This window comes from Dicentrarchus labrax, unplaced genomic scaffold (genome assembly GCF_905237075.1).
Source record: "Dicentrarchus labrax unplaced genomic scaffold, dlabrax2021, whole genome shotgun sequence".
In the NCBI taxonomy this organism is placed as follows: domain Eukaryota; kingdom Metazoa; phylum Chordata; class Actinopteri; family Moronidae; genus Dicentrarchus; species Dicentrarchus labrax.
Window position 1 is genome coordinate 12,973,191 of NW_026136704.1, and position 26,319 is coordinate 12,999,509.

Sequence of the window (26,319 nt, forward strand, 5' to 3'; positions counted from 1 at the left end):
GCAACATCTGGAATGAGGTTGTGTGTGTTTGTTGCGCCCTCTGTGCTTCATCAAGTGTTCTCTGTGAACATGTGTTTCTTTGTATCTGTGTGTTTGCGAACGAGAGAAAAGAAGAGAGACAGAGCGCACAAGTGTGTGTGTGTGTGTGTCGACTTGTGCATGTGAGACATTGTTTCAAGCTATCTAGTTATTGGAACGGAAAGGAAAGGAGGAAGGCTGGTGCTGAAGAGCAGGCCACTCGAGGGGGAAAGAGAGAGCGAGAGAGAGCAGAGGGGGCCACTGGCGAGTGGAAATCCTTTTGTTATTTCTGGAGATTGTTGAGACACAGAAAAGGGGGATTAATTTGTCTCAAGGTCTGAGAGCAGACAGCAGCACTCCCCCTTTTTTGCTGTTTGTTTACCTAACTTAGATCATGCTGCTCTTGTGAAATATCTTACCCAAAGCTGGTGATGGGATAAATCTTGCATGGCAGTTTTAAAAACGATTGATAGAATAATCCGGAGACTGAGAAGCTGGTGGACAAATAAAAAAAATATGGTAAGCGAACAAAAACATGCCTTCTGGTTCAAAACAGATGTTTAACGTGCCTTTGATCACTAGCATGCGTCATCGTAGCCTGCAAAACATAAATAGCGTGGAAAATGTATCATGCTTTTGAAGTTGAAACAGGAGGCATTTCTTGTTTTTTGATGTAAAATCATACTAGGGTAGACTGACAATCCAAATTATTCCTTCTCAGATTAATTGCTTGGTCAGTAGAATGTCAAATCACAGAACCCAAAGTGATACCATCAGACTGCTTTGTCTAATGATATTCAGTGTGGGATCGTAAGTGGAAGAAAAGCAGCAAATCTGCATTTAGAAACAGTGAATTTTTGCTTAAAAGAGGATTTAACTTAATTTTGATCTGATCGATTTATGGACTATCATATCATTTCAGCCCTAAGCACTGGGGGAAAAAAAGCTTTAAAAAAGTTAAACCATGTTAAATGATGTAAAGTAATGTATAGTGATATAGATTGATATATTAGATTGCAAAATACTATAACATTTCAAGGATGAATTTCAGATAAGCTCATAAGCTCAATAGGAACTGACCATATACTCACTATAAACCCTATCCAGTTCCATATTATAGAACTATTTTCATTAAAAGCAACTTTGATTCCTTTCACATCAGAAGGAATGGAGCCGGCAACACCTAACAACAGGACTCACCTCCTCTCAACAAACCCTTTAGTGTGTGCTCGGGCTGTGTAAGAGAACTTCAGACTCTAGAGGTCTCCATCCTTCAGCATCCACCTATTCGCCCTCTCCCCCCCCCCTCCTCTCTAGCATTTTGTGCAGCGGAGGAGGAAAGGAGGAGAGACTGCTGAGGTGGAGACAGAGGGGACCCTGAGACAACACGTCCCACGCCAGAGCCAGACAGCCAGGGAACTTTGATTTGACGCCAAGTAGCCCGCGACGAAAATGACGATGAAGAGCAAGAGCCACGTTTCTTCTTCTTCTTCTTCTTGGGAGGCTTAGACATGTCGGGCGTGTGCAACATATGATGTCCTTGGACTCATGTGCTCAATGAAGATTTATTTGTCTGTGATTTCGCTCTTCCACTCGCTGATGGTGCCGCTCCGTTGTGCCTGCACTTAGGTCAGCCGAATGCATTTGAAGGCAGTCTGAGCGCATTGTTTCCAGCTCCGTTGCATATGGGATTTCCAGCCGTGATGTCTGCAATATTTCGCTCTTTGTTTCTCGGTAAGTCACTTCCCATTCCTTTAAAAGATAATTATTTTTATTTTTTTTTAAAAGCAGCGTAACGATGTGTACATTGTCTGTCGTTGTTCTATTTCTAATGATTCTATAATACATTTGTATTGTTTAGCGCGTCCCTAACAACACATCTGCCAACATTAGAATGATGTCACGATTTTTATTTTTATTTGATGTATCACCCTTCCACTTTATAAGGCGCATGTTAAGAAATTGCCATTTCTATTAACGCGTATGAAAATGCACAAGTCAACCTTGATTTTCAAGGCTGCTCTATGCTCAGGGGAGCTCTGAAAAAGAGGGGGAATTAAAGGGGGATAAAAGTTCACCTGACCGCTCCCTCCCTTTAAATCTGCTATTTATTTATTCTGTGTGTGCATCTATATCCGAAACAGGCCTGCTGCAAATAAACAAAATGTTTTTTTACCATTGTTTGACAAAGACAAAAAAAAAATCCCTGGTGTAGCACATGCAGCAACCACTAAGATATTTTCCATATACTGTCTCATTAGCACCATTTTTTTAAGTGTCCTGGATTTTATTTTGATAATCTAAAAAAAATGTAGAATTTGTTTTTTGTTTTTCAGCTTGAAACGAAGATTGAGTTCATTGGTTTGTGTCTTATGATCATAAATGAGAGCTTTCTTTGTCGATCAGACAGCAATTTATGTTATCACCACTAACTCCCGATACGGACACTGCTTCTATTACCACTATATTATAGTAATGTACTGAGGGCCTGCAGGAGGTTCAGAGCCAAATGAGGGATTGTTTAATTCCACTGACTGGAAGTTACAGTAAGACAGAGTGTAAGAATGACTTCCAGTAAAAGGTTTCACACTCCTTACTGCTGTCTCATCACCTGCAGTGGAATTTCCCTAGATGGGTTTAACTGGGGATAAACCAGCATTTTCCAACAGGGAGTTTACAGGCTGAAGTGACTAGGAATTAGGGATACTTGGTATAAAAAAGTTTTGAAACCCCTCAGTTAAAGTAAGAGTGGTTGAGAGTGGCCATATGTGGGATAATGCACCCAAGAGCTGGCGGCTCGTCAGCTTTGGTTTGAGTCCAAACGTCGTGCTGTAGACTGCGTGCTGCTTGCTGTTCATGGGTTTGCAGTTTGGAGAGAATCTAAATACTCGATCATTTGTGTTTAATTTCTCTTTTTCTATTTAGTTTAGACATACAGCTGGTATTATTTACTCATCCTTGATGCAGGTTAGGCTTGTAGATGCATAAAGAGTTTGTTTCCTTCAGTTCCTATTATTCAGTTACTTACATATTGTGGTGACTTCTCAGGAGACTAACTTGTCCCTTGCTCAGTGCATTCTGGGAAAGGCCCCAGTCCCATCTGACCCCTTTAAGAAGATAAGCAGTATAGAAAATGGAAGAATGGAGATGAGATGTTGACCTGCATACATGCTGACGTGTTAAGGCCCAGTCAACCAGTGAAACCACAGTGTGTTCCCAGTGGTGATGGTCACTGATCCTGTGCTTTAACCAAAGGAGCTGACTCGGCAGTGGACACCACATACCAACACATTTTGTGGTTTCAGTCATCAACCTTGTTGTATTAAATGTGATTCAAGCTAAACATGTAGATTATCCAAATACCAGTTCCCTACTGATGATGATGATGATGATGATGATGATGATGATGATAAAAAAACACAACCAATCATTAGCTGGCAAAGCTGAGCCAGCCATTGCAAGGTGAAAACATTACCCATTAGTTTATTCAACAGTAATTTATTCCCTGATAAAAATAATAATTGTAGACTTCTCTTAAAATAACCATCAGCCTGAGCCTAGGGTATTAAATGACTTGTTGTTGCCATGGTGAGGCCTTTTCTCCTTCCCCTGTCATGTCATAAGATATGACAATATAAAACAATGCATGCAGCTGAAAACGATATCATTAGGGTGAACGACCAGTACAGTCGCAACCTGGGTCATGTGTCTCTCATGCAAGAACAAAATATCTGCCAGTCAGCCAAAAGAGCATTTTTCCCTGACCGAGCGGGGTGATATGTAGCTTTTCAGGCTAGGCTGTTCTGCTGCACCACACTGAAGGACATTTTCCTAAAGTTATTGCCTGTATTAATTCAAGATCAACACCAAGGCCAAGTAAAGAGAGGAAGTGGCTGTTTTATTATAAAAGAATCAATAGTCATTAATAGGGCCTCATTTCCTTTTTATTTGGCTTTGGCCTCGTAAGTCCTGAGACATCCTTAATTTAATATCTGTTGGAGATGTAATATCCACTGTTCACATTACAGATAAGTAGCACAATTAATTGCCACGGAGAGTTCCGTAGCTCCCTTCTGTAACTATGTCGGCACAAAGTAAGAAACAGAACAAGGTCAAGTAGAGTAACGCAGTAACAGTGTAGTCGATCCAGCCAGGTAAAGGAGACTAGTGATGGATTGCCGACCTGTCCCGGTGCCAGGATTAAATGATTCTGAATTGGGGAATTTGAAAATGACTGTCCAAGAAGTAATAACATAGTGTAAGTCACTTGACAGAAATGTAATTGGAAAGAATGAGCAGCTTTTATAGATCCAAACGTTTGCACCCTCCCTTGCTGTTCGTTTGAGCATCAGTCTATAAAACAATGAGTAAGCATGGGAATGCAGTAGGATGTTAGCATTAGTGTGTGCTGATGCTTGTTCGTTTACATGCGTGCATACACATGTATAACAGCGACAAGATTGCAGTGCCTATGCACGTATGCTAGTGTTAGATGTAGATAAAGAGAGCAGTGGCTCCAAACAGAAATTCTGTCCCCATTCTATATTTAGCATGTCTGCCGGGGTAGGCAGAGGATCTCTGAAATGTGAAGATGACAGGAGCCTCCTGAGCCAGAGGTTATGAAGTGACATCTTGATGTGTTTGCGCCTGAATCACACTCCCACACACACCCAGCCAAAGACTTCTGACATTCCTACAAACCCAGAGACATTTCAATATTTGACGTCTAGTTACCATACATTAAGGCTCTGTTTTGATCTCCTTTTGACTCGCATTATTCTTCGGCGTTATCATGTGGCACCCCCTGTATATGTTTTCAGCTTTGAAAATTTGTGTTTTTTTGAGAGCATGTGATGAATTTGGCACATCTGCTTTGCGGGACTCAAACATGTACAATATTTAAAGTGTTTGTCAGTTAGGTGTGGAGCCTGACACAGTAAGTTAACCTTCATCTCACATTGTGTAAACCTTTACTTTATCAATGATATTTTATTTTATTAATGTTTATTTAGAGTTAATTTGATGAACGTGATGCACACATATCACAACTTTATTTTCACACACAGACTGAACAAAGGGATATACATATATGTACTCAGGAATCAATATCCAGTAGAAATTGCTTTCAAGCTGTGGGACATACAGTACAGTAGAGATGCAGCTGTTCAGGGAAAAATAGAAAACAGCTAGCAGTGCATAGCTCCACATTGCTAAATGACTTCCTATACACCTACAATGTCAGCGATTTGACATGCCGAACAAAGTGTAAACAGATTTCCATCCCAGAGAATTGTATTACTCAAAGCAAAAATGGGAAATCTGAATTTCTCTGCAAGGGCAGAGCACTCTGGAATACAAAACCTCGACCAAGGGTGACTCAAGAAGCCTACAGATGAGTACAGAGGTCCAGCCTTCCTCAAAACAATTGACCCATATCATTAACAAACACTGATTTGCCTTCCAAGCACTTTCCCCCTGATGTGTATGGCCTTTGAATGACAGCGTGCTTCCCTGAATAACAAGCCATCCTTTTTTTGTACCTGAGGGATTCTTCATGTTTCATTGATTGTAGAGCTTTTAGTCAGAAGGTCTTTCTATTCTGTCGCAGCAAGCTGGATGCCATGCTTCCGGTGAATGAGAGAGTGTTTGTAGGTGAAACTATACCTGCTTTGTACTATAAGTGCTTTTATTCCTACTAGTAGAGAGTCAAGGCAGGTTGTATTTTTATAGCAGCCAAAGTACGTCCGAGGTAAAAATAAAGGTCGCACTGGTGGAATGACAATATTTCTTTGTTTGACAGTTTCTTCATCTTTCTTCCTGCTGTGTTTCTGCCACACCCATACTTTCCGAGCTATCGAGCATTATTCTGTATGGGCGTTTTGTCACTTGAATCTTGTAAAACACTAGACAAATGCCTAGACAGAGCTGGGTTTGTGTAGTGTTTCTGACCTACAAACCCTCCCCCTTTTCATCCTTCACTGGGAAAATTACTGCCAGATTATTTTGGAACGTATGAACAGGAACTGCCTATTTCACTTTACTGCTAATCTTTGACAGATGTTCTGGAGAGACTCACATCCACATTAACTGGAGCCCCATGCACAACCTACACATGACATTATACTACACTAGTGTGCTCTACTGCTGTACACAAACAATTCAAGACGTTTTCTACATATAAACTATCATGCATACGTGACAACTACCTGCTGTTTTATACAGTACAATGGGTAAACCATAAGATCATATCTTCTGCTATTTCTTGGATGTGACTAGTAACTTTCAGTAACTAGAGTCTCTGCTGGTTCTCAGCCAAGAACCTCTGTAAAACAATAAATTGTAATTTTTACATGTTTGTTTTATTGTACATATTAAACAAACAAGATGTAATGTGTTAATTAATGAGGTGTACAGTCTTTGAACACTACCAAGCTAGTTTTTTACTGTGTCCAGTCTTTATGCAAAGCTAAGCTAACCGGCTGCTGACTGTGGCTTTATATTTACTGTACGGACATGAGAATGGTAGCAAGGTTCTCATCCAACTCTTGTCAAGAAAATATTGGATATTCGATTTGAAAGCTCATTGCTAGGAAGTTGCTCCTGAGATTTTGCTCAGTAAATTTGATGTTTTTACAATCAGTGATAAATCAATTGGCAGAAAATTAACCAGCAACAATTTTTTCAATCGATTAATTATTTAAGTAATTTATTTAGCAGAAATTAATTCTCTGTTTCCAGAGAAGCAGAGTATGTTTGGCAGAGAGTGTGAGAATTTGTGACTTTCTGCAGCTGTTTATATCACTGCAAGTTAAATTATTTGTGTTTGACTGTTAGTCAGACAGAACAGGCTATTGGGCTCTGGGAAAATGTATTTGTCAATTAATAAAATTAAAAGATTGACTTAAAAATATATAGACATTCCAATAAAGATAATAATTGTTTTTGGCAAAATTTCCATTTTTGATATACTTTGACATTGCATGGTGGCATCAGGAATGTATATTTAATATGACCATAAATACTTAAATGTGGAGCCCCAATCCATTCTAATTAGTAAATGATGAAAATTGATATCAGCTGCTCCAAAACTAAAATAGGTAGCTCTTTAAGACATTGGTTAGTTATAGGACTGAAATGTTGCTCTGCATAGTTCCCTGTGATCTCTACAGCCATGGCCATTTCCTCCAAAGGGAGGATTTCTGCCTTATTTTCAGGAGTGAATAACCATGAAAGTCAATGGAGCAAGTGCAATTACAGCTTTCTATTTTCTTAGAAAGTGTGAAGTGATTTGCTGTTTGTGTGCATAAATATTTGAATCAAGGTCTATGATTGTTTTATGTGAGCAGTAAGGAGATCAAAGAGTGAACAGAACGATGAGATAAACGCTGATGCTGTCGGCGAGGTGGAGCATGGAATTGTCTCCCATTGATTCCCCCCGCTAAAGGTCTGTCCTGATATTAATTCTGTGCAGCTATTGACATTGCTGGAAATAGGATTCCATCTATAACCAGCCGAGTGCTCTTCAGCTCCAAGAGCAAAGGTGATCAAAATTCATACATCTTACAAAAATACCATTTAAAATGATTTGTTTACCGGTGGTGGGGGCTGAGATGCTATCATCTCAGAGCTCTCAGCCCTGTTGTTGTGCTTTCAAGTGCTTTCTGCCGTAGTGAAAACTGGCAGTGCGGAATAAAGCTGGCATGCTTGTCTTCTCGAACAGAACATGCTTTTGATCTATGTACTCTGTCTCTGAAACCAGGTATATCTCTGTTTTCTGTGCAGCTGTGCGATGCAACTGCGCAAGAAAATAAACAGCTCAAAAACCAAAATCCCTATTGCTGAGGTGTCTTTCACTTTCAAGCAGCTTAGCATAGTGCTTACATCAGTGACACAAAGGAAGAAAAAGCAAACTAATGATAAAACATTTACACCCAGTGAGCAGCACGGGGGTGACATTGGTTGTATTATAGTAGCAGTCGAGCCTGTGAGTCCCTTCAAAGGTTTCCTCCGTCACCTGGAAGCCTGTTAACATGTCCAGAGGTTGACCAAGCCTGATCATGCTTATTGCACGTCACGTCAAGATGATGTGAAATCATTCTCTCAACTCAGCAGAGGGGACCTTGATTGAATATTTGGATGTTTTTGCTGCTGGACAAGGCTGGACTAACTGGGCTGACGCTTTAAGTGAGTGACATAGTGTCAAAACCACAGTAAACTGTCTGCCAATAATTGATCATTTCTTACTAGTCGCTTAGCACTTTAAATGGTCATGGGGTGCACCTGTCAGACCCCAACCTGTGCGGTACCTCATCTCACACTGTGATTATTGATTATCATGTCCAAATATCAACCTGGACATTCAAACAGCATCATGCTGCTGAGATGAGAATCAGCAAGAGAATACAGCTCACAGCAAGACTGCGACCACATGGTGTCCTCCCCATAAATCTTAAAGCAAATGATTTTTCATGCAGACAAAGAATTCTGAAATACACATTTATTTTATGTATTCCAGTGTTGTGTCAATAGTGAAGACATAGAATTTTCTTTCACTCTACATGGCATTCAGCTGTAATTCAATCCCCGAGAATTGATTGCAGATGAAGAAAAGCAACTTGCGCTACACCAAACCAGGCAGGGTTTTTTTTTCCTTTGCACTGGCTTTTCCAATTGGGAGCTGACTGAATGAACTGGAGGAAATGTTCCACGTCGTTCTATTTAGACGCCTGCTGTTCCTTTCAATTTGAAACAGTTTATTAGCCCAGCAAGCAGGACACTCCATTAGGTGTTTTGAACCCGCATGCTCCATTGTCTCACTTCATTTCCTCTTTTGCTTGCCAGTCTTCCCTAAAGCGTTAGTGGCTTTAATCAGCAGAGGCCCCTCTGCCCTTTAAACATTTATCTTCAGCCGCTTTTGGTCGTCACCGAGAAGCCTGGAAAGACCCAAAGATGGATGGTGTTTGGAAAGAAGGGAATTCAGTGGCCATTGATTAGAGTGGTGGAAGACAAAGCGGTTACCTGCACAGGACCTGAACACCATCTGGAGGATCCCCTCCACTCTTAGTGCGTGATAGCTGAAGTCAGGACTCACCCATCTGTCCAATTTAGATCTATACTGAGTGCTAGAAAGAAAAGGACTTTCTTTTGGTTGGAGACTGAAAAAGTTGATCGTGCAGTAACTTTAAATAGTGGTCTTAATCTATTTATTGACTGTAACAGAACTTTTAGAATGACCTTTAAAGCTCTATAAGATATGCAATATTGCTGATTAATTCTTTATAGGGATGAAATCCTTACCTCATGTAATTGCCATTCATTAGGAATGAACTGTAAAATGCAATAACTTAGGTCCAGTCTTAGGTTGCCAGTCCTGCTCTCTCGCAGTGGCTGTCGTGTGATGGATGGTTTAATTATCCAACCACAATGCCAGCCATTTGGTCTTTCATAGCACAGCAAAAACATTGTAAACTGACTATCATTGATCAATTGCTAGGTTGTCCACAAATTAAGTACGTAATGTTGCTGGTTGCACAACAGCTCTCCCCTCAGTATTTCATATTAAAGAGTGCAGGGCCCTTTATCAGGCTGAAAGGTTGAGAAGTTTGTTTCCACAGGAGATAATGTCGCTCATACAGGAGCTCAGGCTGTGGTCAAAGTACAGTTTATATTGCCAGTGCTGAAAAAGCTTTTTTCCCCTCTTGTCCTCCCACTTCTTTTCCCCTTTCCCAGCAAAGTGGTTCAGAACAGATGGCACCACCACCTTTTTTTTCCGACTCGTTAGACTTGACTTGTTGATGAAACGGAGCCTTTACGCTATACTGCCCAGGCAGATGTGACGCTGTACATTTTTTTAATGTAGCTTCTGTCTTAAAGTGCACAGCAGTATGTGTGGTATAATCCACAGCCTGAAGTGACTATGGTATGGATGTTATGCTTATATCTTACAAGGCTCTATTGTGCTAATTTCCTCCATGAGCAGGAGGGCAGCATTAGCTTTGCATGGTCATAAAGTGAACGCTCCGTGTGTTTGTGCTTCTTACTGCCGGATAAACACTCATACACAAGTGTGCTCTGCAGCTGTACGTCAGTGGCGCTCATGTGGTCGTGTGCACTCGCTACAGGAATGGAGTGTACCTCGGAGACTAGCAAATTGATGCCAACAACTTTCCAATCATAACTCGCAGCTCATTCAGTGAAGATAACTGCATTTCCTCCATTTGCTTCGTAATCTACATTTCATTTTAATGCACACTTGTTTAGCCTGGCCCATCATGCAGTTTGTCAGACCCGACTTTAGTCTTGCGTCTTTAGTCTGTCTGCAGACAGACAGAGGCTTAGGACCCCATTCAAGATGCCTGTCATGGTTTGGCATTGTTGTCCAAACTGTCACACTTAGAATGAATGTCTTATTGTGATTGCCCGATGAGGATGGGATGCTCTTCAGTGAGGGAACAGTGCAGTAGTGAGTGAAAACCAAGTTTTTATGTGTCTTTCAAAATTATTAAACATGAGGCTTTTTTGGACCTCACATTTTCTCTCAACAGCAGACATAATTTTTATTTTGTGTGTCTTTCTTCAAGAGGGAAATCAAGAATGTTAGCGTTTGGCTTGATTTGCTGTCTGGGGTCCAAAGACGCTGTGGAGGAGGAAATAGCAGAGTTTGCAAATTCAGGCTCTTAAAATAATTAAAGTTGGCATGATGACTCTGCTTTCTAGATGGGCCCAAACTTAAAAAAAGACAGCTTTGGGAGTTGCCACACAGCAACAGCAAGCCGTGTTATACTCTGAAATTAGGAATAATGAAGGTTAGAATATGCAATGTGCAGATAAGATGACATCAAATGCATAATTCTGTCACTGCAGTGAAAAATTACGCTTTTGGCCACTGACCCATCATACTAGAAAACAAACATTTTTCCATTTAGGAGAGGGAGATGCTGTTTACTCTATTAACCTTTCCTCTTGGTTGCACTCTTGACATTGAACAATGTGGAAGAGGCCGACTCCTCGCTGGCCCTTTTGCTAATGAGGCAATTAAGTCTATCCTGCCTTGGTTGAGCAAAGAGGCAGGGAGAGCAAGGCAAGTCATCTGCTGTCTCAGCAAACACCAAGCGTCTTAGCCGCGTTGCAGTCAGAATACATAACGAGGCCTGCTTTGTTGAAGTGGCCGCCTAGTCGTTGTGGTCCTCCCCTGTCAGTGCGACCCTTAGCACAGCTGGAGATCACAGGCAGCATCAGGCCGTATTTATCGATGTGCACTGAATTGCAGAAAATGGAAATGAAAGAAAACACTGAAAATAAATGGTGTTTGCGCTCTACTTGTAGGCTATTGTGAAGCCATGATGGGAAGTAACTGTGTAACATAGACACAACTATTTGCACATTATTTTGGGATAACACAACAGCACATAGAGCACTGTTAACAGATAAAGTAGCGGACTATTGCTTTTAGTCCCCTGAATGCACAGTCCGTTTTATAATAAATACTGCTTGGTATTTGTTTGTTATGCTTCAGAAGACTTACACAACATCTCAGAACTTTTACTTTAAAGGAATACAGATATTATTATCATATTTCAAGAGTTAATGTACGTCAGTGTTGCCTAGATTTCCTGATACCTGTCTCATTTATTAGCCTCTGTTTGTCCTGTTGACTTGAGTATTTACACTGATTCTGTATGTTTTGAGTTATTAATGCAGCTAAAGGAGCTCTTGCTGGTCGACAGACTGAGAGGATGATGGGCTAATGAAGCCCAGTGTCAAGAGCAGTGAACACCGTGGCTGGAGATTTACTGTATAGTACAGTGGAGTGCAGTGAGGTTTTGCCTCTCTTTTTCACCTGTATACTGATGAACAAGGAGATATGATTATACAACCGTGTGCTTGCATACATGATTGGCTGTCAGTGTGTGTGTTCATGCCTGATTTTATCATCAAATTCCTTCTCTGACACATGTCAGAGGGATTGCGCAGAATTGCCTCAGGAGCTTTCTAGGATAACGTTGATTGCTGTGAAATGCGCTGATACTTTGCCTCCATTGAAAAAAAACGCCCTTGTTACCCAATTAAATGAGTTTGACTGCAATTAGTGTGTTTCTTCCCTCTTAGCACAGTGACTGGCTGCTAAGAGCAGCCGCCGTGTCCTACAAAAAGGGCCAGCATTAGGGCCTAAGTTAATGTGTTTAAGGGATGCACAATTCTAACGAGCGATAACGGAAGGCTTACGGCTGCTCAGAAGGGATTAGGGGACATAGTTGTCTGTCTTAAAGCTCAGGCTTAACCATCATACTCTTTTTTTCCTTCCTCCATCTTTCCTTCCTGGTAATGAATCGGCAGTGTTTCCTGACACAAGGCATGAAAAAGAACGTCTCACTTCGCAGGGAATGAAGATGGCTGCTCATTAGCTGTGGAAAGGTGTACCGAACCAGAAAGAAGAGATGTCCGGACAGATTTGCTTGAAATCAATGCCGGTCTTCTGAAGCTTCCTCTACAGTATGTGGCTGCCACAACTTATCAGATGAAATTCATAGGAGCTTATGTAAGCGGACAAAGGTGTGCTTAAGCCACACAGACATACGTAGAAAGTATACCGTGTTAAAGCAAAGAGAACAAAGGGAGCACTGTGCATCAGATTTCAGCCCTCTTGTGCAGGTTTCACTGTCCACTTTAACATATTTGCCTTTGTCATATGACCAGATCAATATCGACTGATTTACCCCTGCTCGGCGTGAGACACGGATACCTCTGAAGTGGCAGGATTGGAGAATGACAGAGCTGACGGTTTTCAGTTACAGGACACTAAAGATGCATAGTGGCAAGGGCGCCAGAAAAAGTGCACAGTTAGCAATGGGCTGCGCCGGCAAATGACCATGTGTGTTCGCTGCTGGCTAGAAATTACTGACACTGAACACGACAAGCTACATGCCTTTACAAACAAAATATCCTGAATAACACAGAAAGCACCACCACCGTGCAATCCTCTTTATCTAATTTTAGACTTAATCCTTTAGCCCCACATATACTTGAGACAGAATTTTTATGACGGCATTTCACTGAAAATTTAATTCAATATTCAGCTCACACACACAGCAGCACAACAGAATGGGAGACTCCTTTGTGTTCTTGTAGTATCAAGGATGTGAACTGATGTGTTAGAGTCACTGTTTAATGCATTTGGTTGCTACAAGCCCCGGACAGATGATATGACTAACCTTTGGCTCCATGTTTATACCGATGCCGTCCGTTTGCTCAAACTAACAGCCCTCTTCTGAAGAGAGATAGACCTGGGCGCAGTTTTTCTGAAGCAATGTCAATAGTGCTGTCACTCGCCCCGGTGCTGCCCCTGTGAAGGGTATCAGAAGAACTTTTTCATCGACATGCAAGTTAGTGCCGTTTTGTCGTCTGGTAACTGTACTGTGCAAGGTCTCCGGGGAAATCATAATGCAAAGGCGCCAGCACATTTTTGATTATTAATGAAAGTTTTTGTGTCGAAACACGGAGCTCTCCTTGCGAGTTAGAGCACTGCCCGTTCTGATGTCTCCAAGATTTCCCCACTTCACTTCTCTATTTCCCTATTCTCAACCAGACCATGCGCATATATAATCACCTTCTGCAATTGATCTCTTGAAAGGGAGAGTAGTGCTTATAGACCGATGGGGAAAGACAAACCTGCTCTGTCCGATGGGTGGACATTTTCATGTATTATTGTGCACATTATCATTAGCATGAAAGCCTCATTATTTTACATATTGATTTATTTTTTTTACTTCACCTGTAGTTTGGCTCAAGTAGTCCCATTTATTGTTCATTTACGTGTCACAGTGTACAGCACTGTATTTAATCTGAGGGTAGAAAAACAAATGTTTGTTGTTGTTTTTTGCAGACCCCAAATGTTCTCTCTATTGCCATTGTTTGCCTACATGGCATTGGAATGCAATAGAAGTATGAATGATGTTTTACTAGACTGCCCAGTATGGTCATTAATCCTAATATTTAGACTTTAGCCGCCATCCACTCCCAGCCGCGGCTTGACTATAAGTAATCATAGGCATACACCCCTGTGTATTGTGCTGCAGGAAAAACACTACAAGCGCTGAAGTTTAGTCCATCAATCTAAGAGGCCAGACATTTTTTCTCCAACCCCATGTTGGAGGATTTTACATGACCCCTCCCTCTATCCTGAGGGGATATGTTTATGAGCCCTTATTCTTACTGTCCTGTCTCTTCCCAGTCCCCACTCCCTCTCATGAGGCGAGGGGTCTGAGCGGACGGAGCATGTATATCTTTCTGCTGCAGGGTCGTGATGGATGGCCATTCAGCTATACTGCATGCCTTGCTCACCAGAGGCCAGCTATCTTTCTCCTTCGCCGCCCGCGTAGGCCCACATCTGCATGAAGACTGTCAGGGATGCTGCTTTCTGTGAGCTCAGCAGGGCCAAGGAGGAGTATTTGATTAGGTGTAATAGAATTAGAGTAATCTGATTCCAAAAAGATGACATCTGTAATCTGTTGCAGTTACTGTAAATATGCAGTAATCAGATCACTGATGCTTATGATGCTTCAGAGTTATTGCATTGCTCACTACAACTGTGGTATTTAAATTGTTGAATTTCTTCATATCTTGCAGAATTGTAGAGTAAATTGAACCCTATTTAAGTGAAAGGTTTTATAGGAGTATGACGTAAATCAGACATTCTGGCAGCAGTGCTGGTTACAATTTTCTGCAGGTAATTAGGACTTAAAGTAATTGCCTTTGAGTGTAATCCTCATAGCTGGTGTTGCAGTGAATGGTGGGCTGGTTGGAGTTGGTGGGATATGTGGGGGGATGCACGATATGTTGAGGTGGAGTATTAGCAACAGGATGACCCAAGGGCCTTATTGGAGGCTAGTGCTCGGTCATAGAAGGAATAAACGCTGCAGGGCACTCTGCATGGCAGCGCTCTGCTGCTTTTGGGTCAGAGAAATGAGGGGAGAGTGGGAGAGAGGGAGAGAGAGAGAGGATCTGTCATTGATCCTGTGGCATTAGCCTGGGCTGCAGTCATAATGAAGCCAGTGCTGTGTGTGTGTGCTCTATGTGTGTGTGTGTGTGTGTGTGTGTGTGTGTGTGTGTGTGTGTGTGTGTGTGTGTGTATAACTGACAACTCCTGTAAATATCTGCATCTGGAGTGTTTATATCCCGGTGATTAATTATAACTCATGTGGACACAAATAAATCACTCAAAACAAATGTGCACATGCATGTGTGTATTCCCAGATGGCCTTGTGTGAGCATATTTGTAGTGTGTGTGTGTATTTTATTTGTGCAGGTGTGTGTGCTTGATGTGTGTATCTCCAGATACCATTGTGTGAACATATTGCAAGGTATGCATTGTCATCGTGTGAGTATACTATGTGTATATATTTCCCTGACTCTCAGTGCATGTGTGTGTTTGTGTGTGTGTGAATGTGTGTGTGTACACAGTGATGAAGCAGGAGAGGCTGCTTGGCGACTCATCCATCATTTCTCCCCCTGGCCCGCGGTGCCCTCAGAGGAGCGCTGCGCTGTCACGGTGACATTGGGCTCATTTTGGTCTAGAAAAATGGTGCATCCGCCCCCAGCGTCACCATCACCACCACCCCCATTCCCTCCAGCCAACCAGCCAGCTTAGACACCGCAGTAACAATCCCTCTAACAGTCTCAGACTCCTTCCCCCGCCATCATCTTTACACTCCCTATCCACAGGGAGAGACTGCTAATCAGAGCCAGCGCTCTATTGAAGGGCCCTCGTTTGTCCATGGTCGTTTAGCGAAGCTGCTTCAGGTGGGTTGTCACGTCCTCTGACCCTCCCTACCCCCCAACCCTTGCTGGATAACCTTGGAAAGGGTGGAGAAGAGGAAGCAGATGGGGGACAGAAGAGGAGAGATGAGACCACTTTACGAGCATCCCGCGGTCTCTCTTTCCTCCGTCCTGCATCTCTCCCTCGCTGGTAATGTACAGGGTGAGTCAGCATGAGCAACTGCAGTATAGCGGGCCCAGTCGATCTGTTTACACTCGCCTCTGGAGATACAATGCCAGCGCCGAGCCGCCAAGCCGCTGAGCCGCTGCTGCTGCTGCTTCGTGACTCGGTGTGTGTGTGTGTGTGTGTGTGCACGTGTCCCCCAACTCTCTTCGCGGATTTGCCCGTGCAGGACAACACGAGTGCACACTGGACAAACTTTCAGCCACAGCTGAGAGTGATAGGTGTCACGGAAGAAGTGTGGTAGAAAATTGTATGCTGGTATGATTTTTCTCAGTTCCAGTTCAGTGCGTGCTACTGCAGTACAGCTGGCCTGATGCAACACACAGTACCACTTTCTCTCTCATCAAGAGCTGGAAAGACAGTGTGTGTGGTGTGTGCATGTATCAACCTGCGTATGAGTTTTTTATGCGTGGCTAATAGTGTGTGGTTTGTATTGCAGGTAGGTAGGCATATATATACAACAATATTAAACAATCGCATTAGTTGATACTCTTACACACACAGAAAGTGGGTGCTGTTTAAACACATACACCCAAAAAGACGCAGACTGTTAGTGCAGACACTGATGAGCACATAAATGCATAAAGACATAGCTCAACCACCAGCTCCAATTATGTAACTGCAGTCACCACATTTTAATGTCATTCCTCCCAAAACGGCACCTTGTTGTTGGAGGAGGATTGTGGTGGGGGGGGGAGATAACAAATGAAGAGGAAGAGGCATGAAGGAAAAGAACAGAAGAAGTCTAGGAGAGACAGTAAGAGGAATTTGAGGAGAAGAAGGGGAGTTGAGGCATTGCAGCATCTTTGCCCCTCTGCCATCCTCCTCTGCGTGTCTGCAGCTAAAACAGTTCCTAATCAGTTCTGCCACTTCACACTCACACCCAGAGAAAAACACACAGACGCTGTACGCACAGATCTACTGATACATCAGCAGAGGCACACACGGACACGCACGTACAACGTTCCCTCAATAAGCCTCCTTTCATAGATAACCTCTCCAGCTGACAATGGCGACAATAGCATAAATCCTCATACTAACAATAACAGCAGCAATGGACAGCCACGTCCTTCGCTGAACCCACGTCAGCACATTCTCCTCTCTCTCATAAACTTTTTTTCATTTTATTTTAAAAAGGATCAGTTTCCAGAGCTGCAAGCATCCTGTCAGGACATGCCGGTTTGGTGGCCGATTGATCAGCCTGTTCTGTCAGTGGAGATCAATTGCCATCTGTCCTCTTCTATTGGAGATCTCGTTTCCTCCATTTGCCTGTAGCAGTGTGCCCGGCGACCTCATGTTCCCACCTGACCTCACCTTTCCCATAATTCAGGCCGAAGGTCAATGCCTGTTATTAATTTGCATGACCTTGTTGACTTAAATGTCCTATTGAGCCGGTGGCGCAGTGGCGCACATGTATTGTCTTTCATAGAGCCCTGAGAATAACTTCCTTCCTGTGCAGGGGATCAATAATGTAGCATGGGCCGTAAGAAATATTACGCCATTTCCCTCGCAATAATGACAGGAATTGTCGAGAATATATGCTAGCCAGCCTGGAATCAATAGCTCTAATGTAAATGTAAACTCTTTCCTTCCTGTTCCAGTGATGGTATTGTGGTTTGCTTATGTACATTTCTATACACTAAAAGTAGATTTCTATCTGAGAAAGCTACACTGAAATCCTTTTACTGTGTAGGGTTACAAATGTCTCACTCAGTTTTCTTTTGCATATCACAGACAAGCATTATGATGCATTGCTCCATGGACTCTTATCATAGCCTCTCACCATGAAGGAATGGTGAATAGCACATTTCAATCATTCTGTCATGGGAGAACTATAATCTTTTTCTTCTGCATGGCATATGTCCTTCCACTTCTAACTAATCCTTATTATGCCTCAGAAGCGAAGGTCATTGTCAAAGCCGAGGGGTGATTAAGTTAATCCACTTGTTTTCTGAATCCGATTTACCTCATTTTCCAAACTAGGGAACAATGTTCCAGCACAAAGACATCAAGATGATAGTGCGGCACGCATTAAGGAGGAGGGCCCCTACACTGGAGAGACTTCTATTATCTGTCTACATCATCTGCATCCCATTCTGCTTCCCAGTTCTATCAGCAGATTTCTAATGACTGCATTCAAAGCTATCTCTGCCATATGCAGAGCGAGAGTGAAAGTGAGAGGAGAGCGTGCAAGTTAAAACTGATCTCTCTTATTTATGAATCGATCTATGTCGCTGCAGTATAAGCTACTAGCAAAGCAAGGCACAGTGCCCTGGTGAGCAGGAGCCCCATGCTGTGGCCGGCCAACCTCACTGAGTTACGCAGTGCAGTAGCATACAGTTGACTTCATTAGAAGGTCCCTCCCTTCAAGGGGATGGGTTATTTACTACTGCACCGGGCTTGGACAGATGCTCCACAGATATTATACTATAGAGATTTGTGCAAGTACAAATAGGTGTGTGTGTGTGTATAAGTATGTGTGTGTTTCAGCAGCAAAGCTGTTTGTATCCTTCCCAGTCAGCAAATCAGGCTGAACCTATAATAAATCCTAAGTTAAGTATATTTTAATTCAGTGGATGCAAATAAATGCATCCATGTGTCAGTGAGTGAATTTGTGTGTTTGTTTTTATCTGTAACTCTGCATGTAAGCTCACACACATGCATGCACATTTGCACATCCGTGCTAATGTGTTATGTATGCGCGTATTCATCCGTATGTCATGCAAGTCTGCATTTATGAATATTTGTTTATAGATTTATTAGTGTGCATGCTTTTCCCTACGTTTGCGTAACCATTAGCTTCTCCCTGTCCGCTCTGATTGCTATCCTCTTCTGTGTCATCTCATGGCATGTGAGCTGATATTAGTTATAGAGGGAGTATTCACTTGTCTTCTAACACAGATATGGTCGTATGGCGTATGGAGCAGCGCAAAATTGAATGCAATAGCCAATGAGAGAAACCCCAGAATAAAGACATGAAAAGGTTTCAAAGGTACATTTTTCTGTCTGTATTTTTTTCCAGTAGCATGAGAGCTTACATTTTCATGAGATCATTGGATTGAGTGGCATTACAGCGGGCTATGATTTCAGTCTTAACCTCATCTTCGAATGTGCTCCATTATGCCAGCAGAGATGACAGAAAATCAGTGGATGATGGTTGTAAAGCATATGATATTTGACATACTTGAACTATTTATTAATTAATTTCATTTGATCTTTTCAGCTCTCAACCTTGCTCTTACTACAGTACTATATAGAAAGTGGCAGCTGCCAAACAGCAACAATTCAGAATGATTTTCCTTTAGAATGGTAGCCTCAATGTGGGACTGAAGGATTAAAGGACATAATTAAAATATGCATTACGGACAGTGTAATTTTAATACTTCATTGTAACATTTAATGTCAAAATCCAACCTGAACCTGCAGTGTGCACGTACAAATCTGCCGTAACCCTGCCTGAATTTGTCAAGCCTGTTGGGAGCTCGGGCCGGACTGTAGATTTCATATAATGTGGTGTATCGGGTATGAGGCAACAAAGGCTAGCAAAAGACAAATAATGTAGAGGCGAGAGAGAGAGAGAGAGAGAGAGAGAGAGAGAGACAGAGAGAGAGAGAGGCAGAAAGAAAAGAAGGAAAATGAAAAGGGTTTGAATATGGGGCAGACAAATAAACAGACTTAAAAGGAAAAAAGGAGGCACGAGTTAAAGAGTGCAGATATTTAAGAGTGTTTAGCAGATCCCGTTGTGCAGCTCTCAGTCAGTCATAATAAACAGGCCTAATGCACAATTAAAAACACCTGGAGCCCCTCCATCACTTATTAAGTCAAGCTTATAATCATCGGGGGGCAACGCCACTGCAAATCTAATAGCTCTGGTGTGCGTGTGTGTGTGTATTATTCCTCTCTTCCCTGTCTGTCACTCCCACAGCTTTGCAAATTAAGGTGTGACCGAGCCAGAATGAGATCTCTCCTTAGCCAGGACAAACACCATAATAGGCATTTCAAACAAAGACCCTATTATTTTTCTGTGACAGGTTTGCTGCATTTTATATCAAGCCGGTGTTTTTATCGGCTCTGGCTCCTCAGGATCTTCCCTTCAGAAACGCCTACATTTTCCCCCAGAAGATTTGAATCATAAAGTTCTCGGCCCTTCATGTGAACGTCTTAACTCCTACACTCTAAAATAATATACATAACCAAAAACTTGATGGCCTATTAAGCTAGGAAAGGCATAAACGACACATTTGTATAAAGAAAAGTTGGAGTAGATCGACTGAGAATAGCTATACTTTTGCACTTTTGACAATTCATGAGCCTTTCATTTTGAGTGCTAAAATTCAGAGAGAGATTATGTATTCCACTGGTAATATTATTAGTAGGTTTCAAAGCCATAAAAGAATAAAAGGTAATGTACGTGAAAATGGAGAAAAAATGGAGATCTGAAACTCTGAGTTTAGCTAAGTTTTTTGGGAAGCAGAACCTATGTCGTCATTTATTTAATTTTCTGAAGGATGGGTAAACACAAGTAATGTTTCCAGCCTTTCGGCTTTGGACTGTAAGTGTTATTCAGCAGGTTGCACAAGATGTGTTTGACTTGGACTCATTGTAGGAAAGGCCAGAAACACAAGCATGAAAGCTGCAAAAGCTCACAAAATAAAAGACTGTTGTTGTCCGGCTCATATCCAGAACCACATTTGTGATTGCTCTACAGTTTCTGGTTGTTTATGAAGCTGGCCTCTGGAGGTAGAGCAAGCCTTCAATCAGCAGAACTTTGAAGTATTCCACGTTTTCCTTGTTACTGGATTTCTTTCTCCTCTGCAGCCTGCCACCCAGGATATCTGTGTGTCCGCTTCATTTGCCAAAGCAAGTCTGCTAAACAAACCCTTTCAACTCTGGCTGACTTAGGCTCATTTAGACAAGAGAGCAGAGGGAATAATCAATCCTAAGATGTGGGAGTCGCACCAATCTAAATATTTTATCGCCTCCAATTCTGGAAGATGGCTGAGTCTAAAGCAAAGACGAGGGAACTTTAGCTGAACTACAGTCTCTCCAAAAAAAAAAATCCCATGACTGCATCCACCATGATTAAGACTGAAATTAATTATTACAGAGCGTTTCATTAGAGAAAAAAGTATATGCTAGGGGCAGCTTAATCGCAGCCCATTTTCTTGCTTTATTGTTTTCTGGATGACTGTTTGTGATAATAAAGCAATGCTGGTAGTGGCCAGTGTGGGAGCCGATCCTTATCACTCGAGTTCTCATGGCTTTTGCCAAATGGAACTCTTGGTGGCAATTTCTGAGCTACAGCACAGTGAAGTAGGAAGCAAGACGCACTAATGATAGAGGGCCTTAATGGTTTAAAGTGTTAAACCTTGTCTCCCCACACATCCTTATGGGCTATTAGAGTTTATGTTAATTAGCTTGTTTAACAGCCCGGCTGACCTCTTTTAGTCCGTCTAATATGTACTTCTTTGAATCCTGTTGCAGACCAACCATCACAGGTACTTGAATCAGCGTGAGCGCCATTAGCTAATATACTAGACTTTTAGGATTTCTGTCCATTTGGTGGGGTTATGATGGCCCTGTTTAACCCTTTCCCTTCATGCAAGTGCATCTGTCCGAGTCCCTGGCTATCCAACTACATCAGTGTCTACTTTGAGACTCTGCCTGTCTCTACAAATTATCTCTTGCCTCACCCTGGGAGCTGGAGCGCAATGATCCATTTGAGCAAGGGAGACACCTCCCCCATTACTCTCAGATTGAGCTTGGCACCCCTCACACTGCCATGCTGGTCATAGACAGGGCAGGGTGGAGCTCGTTTGTGTGGAAGAAGGGGTGTTTAAGCACATTAATCGGCCCTAAATGGATAAATCTGGTAAATTTGAGAAGCTACACCTGCATCCTAATCAGTCAAGACACCATTTGCAAAAGCTCCATTTACAGAAGCCATTGCATCACCAGGCGTGTCTTGGAAAATTAACAAGGCATACAAAGAGACGACAGCCAAGCCTAAGACTCCGGCATGACTGATTATGAGATGATTTAGTGAGTGAATAGCGGTTTTGACTCACCGAGAGAACCATTGAAGACAAGCCTCAAAGGGTAACAGAATGTGGTTTATGCTGTTTCATCCTTGCCTATCTCCAAGGGAAAGGAAGGAGACACGGAGTCTGTACAGCTCAAGGTGTGTGCTGTTACTTATTGAGAGGACGAGCAGAGAGCAGAGAAACTCTGGTCAATAAAACACCTTTTTTTTTTTACAATAACTCTTAACTCTTTCCTTTCCTCTTCCTCTTTCCTCTCTTTTTTTGTCTATTGTTTTTTAACCAGCATCTTTTATACTGTGCCAAAAATTGCTTGATTGCAGAAATGTAATTTCATGTCTGCAGCATGGATAAGAGAAGAAGCCATGAGGCCCTGGAGGTGCACCAGATCAAGCTTTGCATATTTGACACAGTTAGTTTCTGTTAAGTTCTCTGGAAGCTACTGGTTCTGACACCTCGACTCCACTATATCAGCAAAGCTGCTAATTTGCTAATCACAATAAAGCTGTTAACAATCAGCAAGCAAACACAAGAGTAACACGATTTTCCTGATGATAGTACAAATCCTCTGGCGTGCTTTTTAACTTTTTACTTTTTTTACTAGAGCTGTTCATTGTTAATCACTTCTTCTTCATAGAACTGGATTTTATTCTGCTTTGCATAGGTTATCTATATTGAGTAATGCGTTGAAATTCAGATGAACTGCATTTCAGACAGTACGTTGGAATTCAGTTCAGTATATTTAGTGAATTAAAACAATTAAATATGTCATAATTCTTTATTTAGTTGAACTCTTTCATACTGAATCCATTTTGTTAGAGAAGAAAAGTTTAGGACGTCACTCAGCTAGTATGTTTACATGGAAGGAAGAATAAGCCTGTGAGTGTGTAACCTCAGAGACGCTTGTGAAAGCCTGGTTGCATTCGCTAAATGAGAGGCCGGGGGGCTGGAGAAATCCGGTTTCTCAGTCACTGATGGGCTGGGATGGGTTGGGTGCCAGATGTTTGTGGACATGCAGGGAATATGGCAAGGCCGGCCCTTGCAGCATGCTGCAAGATGTGAAAAAGCTTGGCACAGTTAAGGTGGCTCTCTCCTTGGCACAGTGTGCTTGTGTGCAACCTAGTCTTAGCCTTCTTTCTTCCCAGCTTCAGCCTCAATCCCGATCCAATACATCAAACATTCCCATGATGTCATTATTTATCCGCTCTTGCTATTTCTTTCCCCCTTCTTTTTACTTTTCTAATGATGAATGTTAAAGCATATTTTTCCCTCTACCAGAAGATGTTATTTTATCATATCATATTGTTCTAACATGCCCTTGTAAAATAAACAACCCTATGTGGATTCAGGGAATGGAAAGAGGAAAGGTACTGTAATCAAGGCAATTAGCAATCACTGTCTTGACTGCAGCTCCTCTTGCTGTATTGGCATCCGGTGGATCTTTGCAATCATCTCAGCAGAGGTTCCTCCATAATCCTGATTGTCTCTTCCGTCTCAAAGTGCAGAATCAACTATATTACAGGTAAAGTGAGGTTTAACTAATAGTAGTCCGAGTGCCAGCGATTGACCCGATGAACAGCATAGATTGAATTAATGTCTATGTACCCTGCCCACATTCATCTTGCAAATATGGTCTGGTCTCAAGGTTGTTAGTTCCTCTTGGCCCCGTGGTTTTTCATCCTGGGTTTATGGTGCAGCATTTCGTTAACTTGTCACTATCATGTGTGAGGGGTCAACCAGAGGGCTTGATCACTGACCTTCTAGGTCTACACGGCAATGTTTCGACCACCCCACCGCCCACCATATTGATGAAGGATGGCCTGTTAGCATCACAGGGAGCACCCATGCGTCCCTGAAGCTGATTAAAACACAGGTTGATGGGCGTTATTTACTGCATAGCCCTTGTGTGTGTGCTGTGTGTTGTTTGTTCTGTGTACGTGTGCATGTGCTTCAAGGACTGTGGTCCCAGTAGGCTCCTGGCCTCATAACTCCCACCATCCCCCAGCCGTGCAATGGATGGTGTGAGGAAATGAGAGAGAGGGAAGAGGGCCAAGATGGCTGTCATTTCTTTCTGCTGGATGTGTCCCCTCTTTAGCCTTGGTGAATAGCTGGTTGAAGGTTGAAGGCTGCTGACATACGCTCAGACCATGATACGCCAGAATGTGCTGCATGTTTGTGTGCATGTGTGTGTGTCCGGGTAATGGCTTTGTGTGGCCTATTAGAACATACTGTATGTGTTTGTACGTGCATGCATGCGCGTGTGTGCACCTCAGACGACATTGCAGCTGATGGCTTGTCACTGATAGTGGCCCCACCGTGAAACGAAGGTCACAGTACTCTGTGGGTTTCATCTGGCCCTCTCATAGGAGTACCGCTGTAGCTGTCAGCTAATGAGACAGTGGAAGGGAAACAGAGGATAGATAAAAGAGCTAGGAGAAAGAAAGAGGGAGATGGTCTGTTAATGAGAGAGTAGAGAGGAGAAAAAGGGGGTAGGTAAAGGGGAGCAGAAAGCAGAGGAGAAGAAAACTAGAGAGACAAAAATATGGAGTCACGAGGTGGACGAAACAAAATAAGAGAGAAACGAGAATGAGCACAGAAAGGGAAAAAACAAAAGAGGCAGAGTTGAGCTCATGGGAAAATAGCAGACAACGGGGACAAGGAGGGGGGAGAGCGGTGAAAGGCTTGAAGAAAATTGAAAACAAAACTGCGCTTCGGCTCCATTTTCAAGCAAGCCATAAAATGCAGTTCCACAAAGCAGCAGAGAGATGTTCCAGAAACAGTATGGTAGCGGCCTCCTGCAGTCTGTCATGCACCACACCTTCTTACTGAGAGCACCCTGCCCTGTCTCCCTTACATCCCATTTCCCTCCTTGTCTCTCTGTGTGTAACTCACTCTTCTTTCTGTTTTGCTCCTTTTTGACTCCTCTTCTTTTGTCGTCCCCCCCACTCCACCTCCGATTCCTTTAGAGAGCGCTCCCAGACAGTGCCTTGAGGCCACCATACTCAGGAATGATGGATTGGGTCGAGGGTGCATGGAAGCGGAGGGGGTTGCGGAGCACTGCAGTGTACCATGACTGATGGGAACATGCATTATTTTCCTGGAGGGCTCGGCCAGCGAGGGCCAGAATGTTGTATATCGCAGGCACAAGCTAAAAGGGCCTGCAGCACGGAGAAAGAGGCACTTTTTTAATGGTCAGTCTGTAACCCTGAATCATGACCTGCTATTCCCATCAGCGTGTATTAGATCAGGACAGCGACTGAGGAGGGTATTGGCAGATGTTCAAGCCGCACTACAACATTGGCTCCTTGATGGTTTGCCGTGCAACCCTTGTTCTCCTCTACAGACTTCAGAGCAGCTAGCCTGTGTGTTTGGCTGAGACACTATCCTGTGACTCACCGCCACCATGGGACGTCACCCCACACCCACTCGCCTCCCTGTCATACATCATATGTATGTATTACTTTGACCACCACCTACCCCAAACTCTCCCTGTTTTGTTTTTCCTTCTCCAGGGTGAGCACGTAAGGTGGAGTCATTTACAAAATAGCCATAAACATCCACCCAGTTGCTCCTGCCATGCTCTTAAGTCAGGTCATAATGTTTTTTAACCTAAAATCAATATTCTGGACTGTGAATTTCCTGCAACTTGGTAAAAAATGTCTGTAAATGCCCCTTCCATTCCACTGTGCCTTTCGTGCTGTGCATATGTACTGTGGCCTCAGCCCGACTCATTCATTTCTAATGAGTCGGTTATGACTCCCTTGAGTCATGCTGGAGACTAGAGTCTTACTGTTCAGTCAACCAGAACCTCCTGTTGGAACAGGAAGGCAGGGATGTGCCACCGTACACGGTTTGTAACACAAGAGTGGAGAAATGCTGCTGTAATAAGTGGGCTAAAAAGTATAGCGCTATTTAGCACACAGCATTTGGTTATAATTGTAAATGAGCAGAAAAGCAGAAAAAAACTAAACTTCAGTCGTGGTGTTTTTTTTTTACTGAAGCTTACTTACTTACTTGACTTACTGGAATGAATTTCATGAAGCCTGAATTTGTAACATCACCCAAAAAAGCAACAAAATAAACAACAACAAAAAAAGCCAGCATGGATTAGGCCTGTTGTCTAAATAGGATCATTTAGAAATTAACAGTACATATATCTTGTGTATGGTACAAAGTTCTCCAGCTTAAGAAGCATGCTTTTCTTTGAGCATACCCATACATGATACATTTCCTTAATCCACTCCTTCTCTCCACGGCTAGATG

General features: G+C 42.6%; 1 protein-coding gene across 1 annotated transcript in view; it reads left to right on the plus strand.

The window, feature by feature from the left end:
* The first annotated feature begins 1,334 nt into the window (after nt 1–1,334).
* clmpb (CXADR like membrane protein b) overlaps nt 1,335–26,319 on the plus strand; it is a 65,148-nt gene continuing 40,163 nt past the window's right edge. The window contains exon 1 of the mRNA XM_051397727.1: nt 1,335–1,752. Within this exon, the coding sequence (XP_051253687.1) occupies nt 1,704–1,752 (49 nt within the window). The 5' untranslated portion in view covers nt 1,335–1,703. The remainder of the gene's footprint in view (nt 1,753–26,319) is intronic.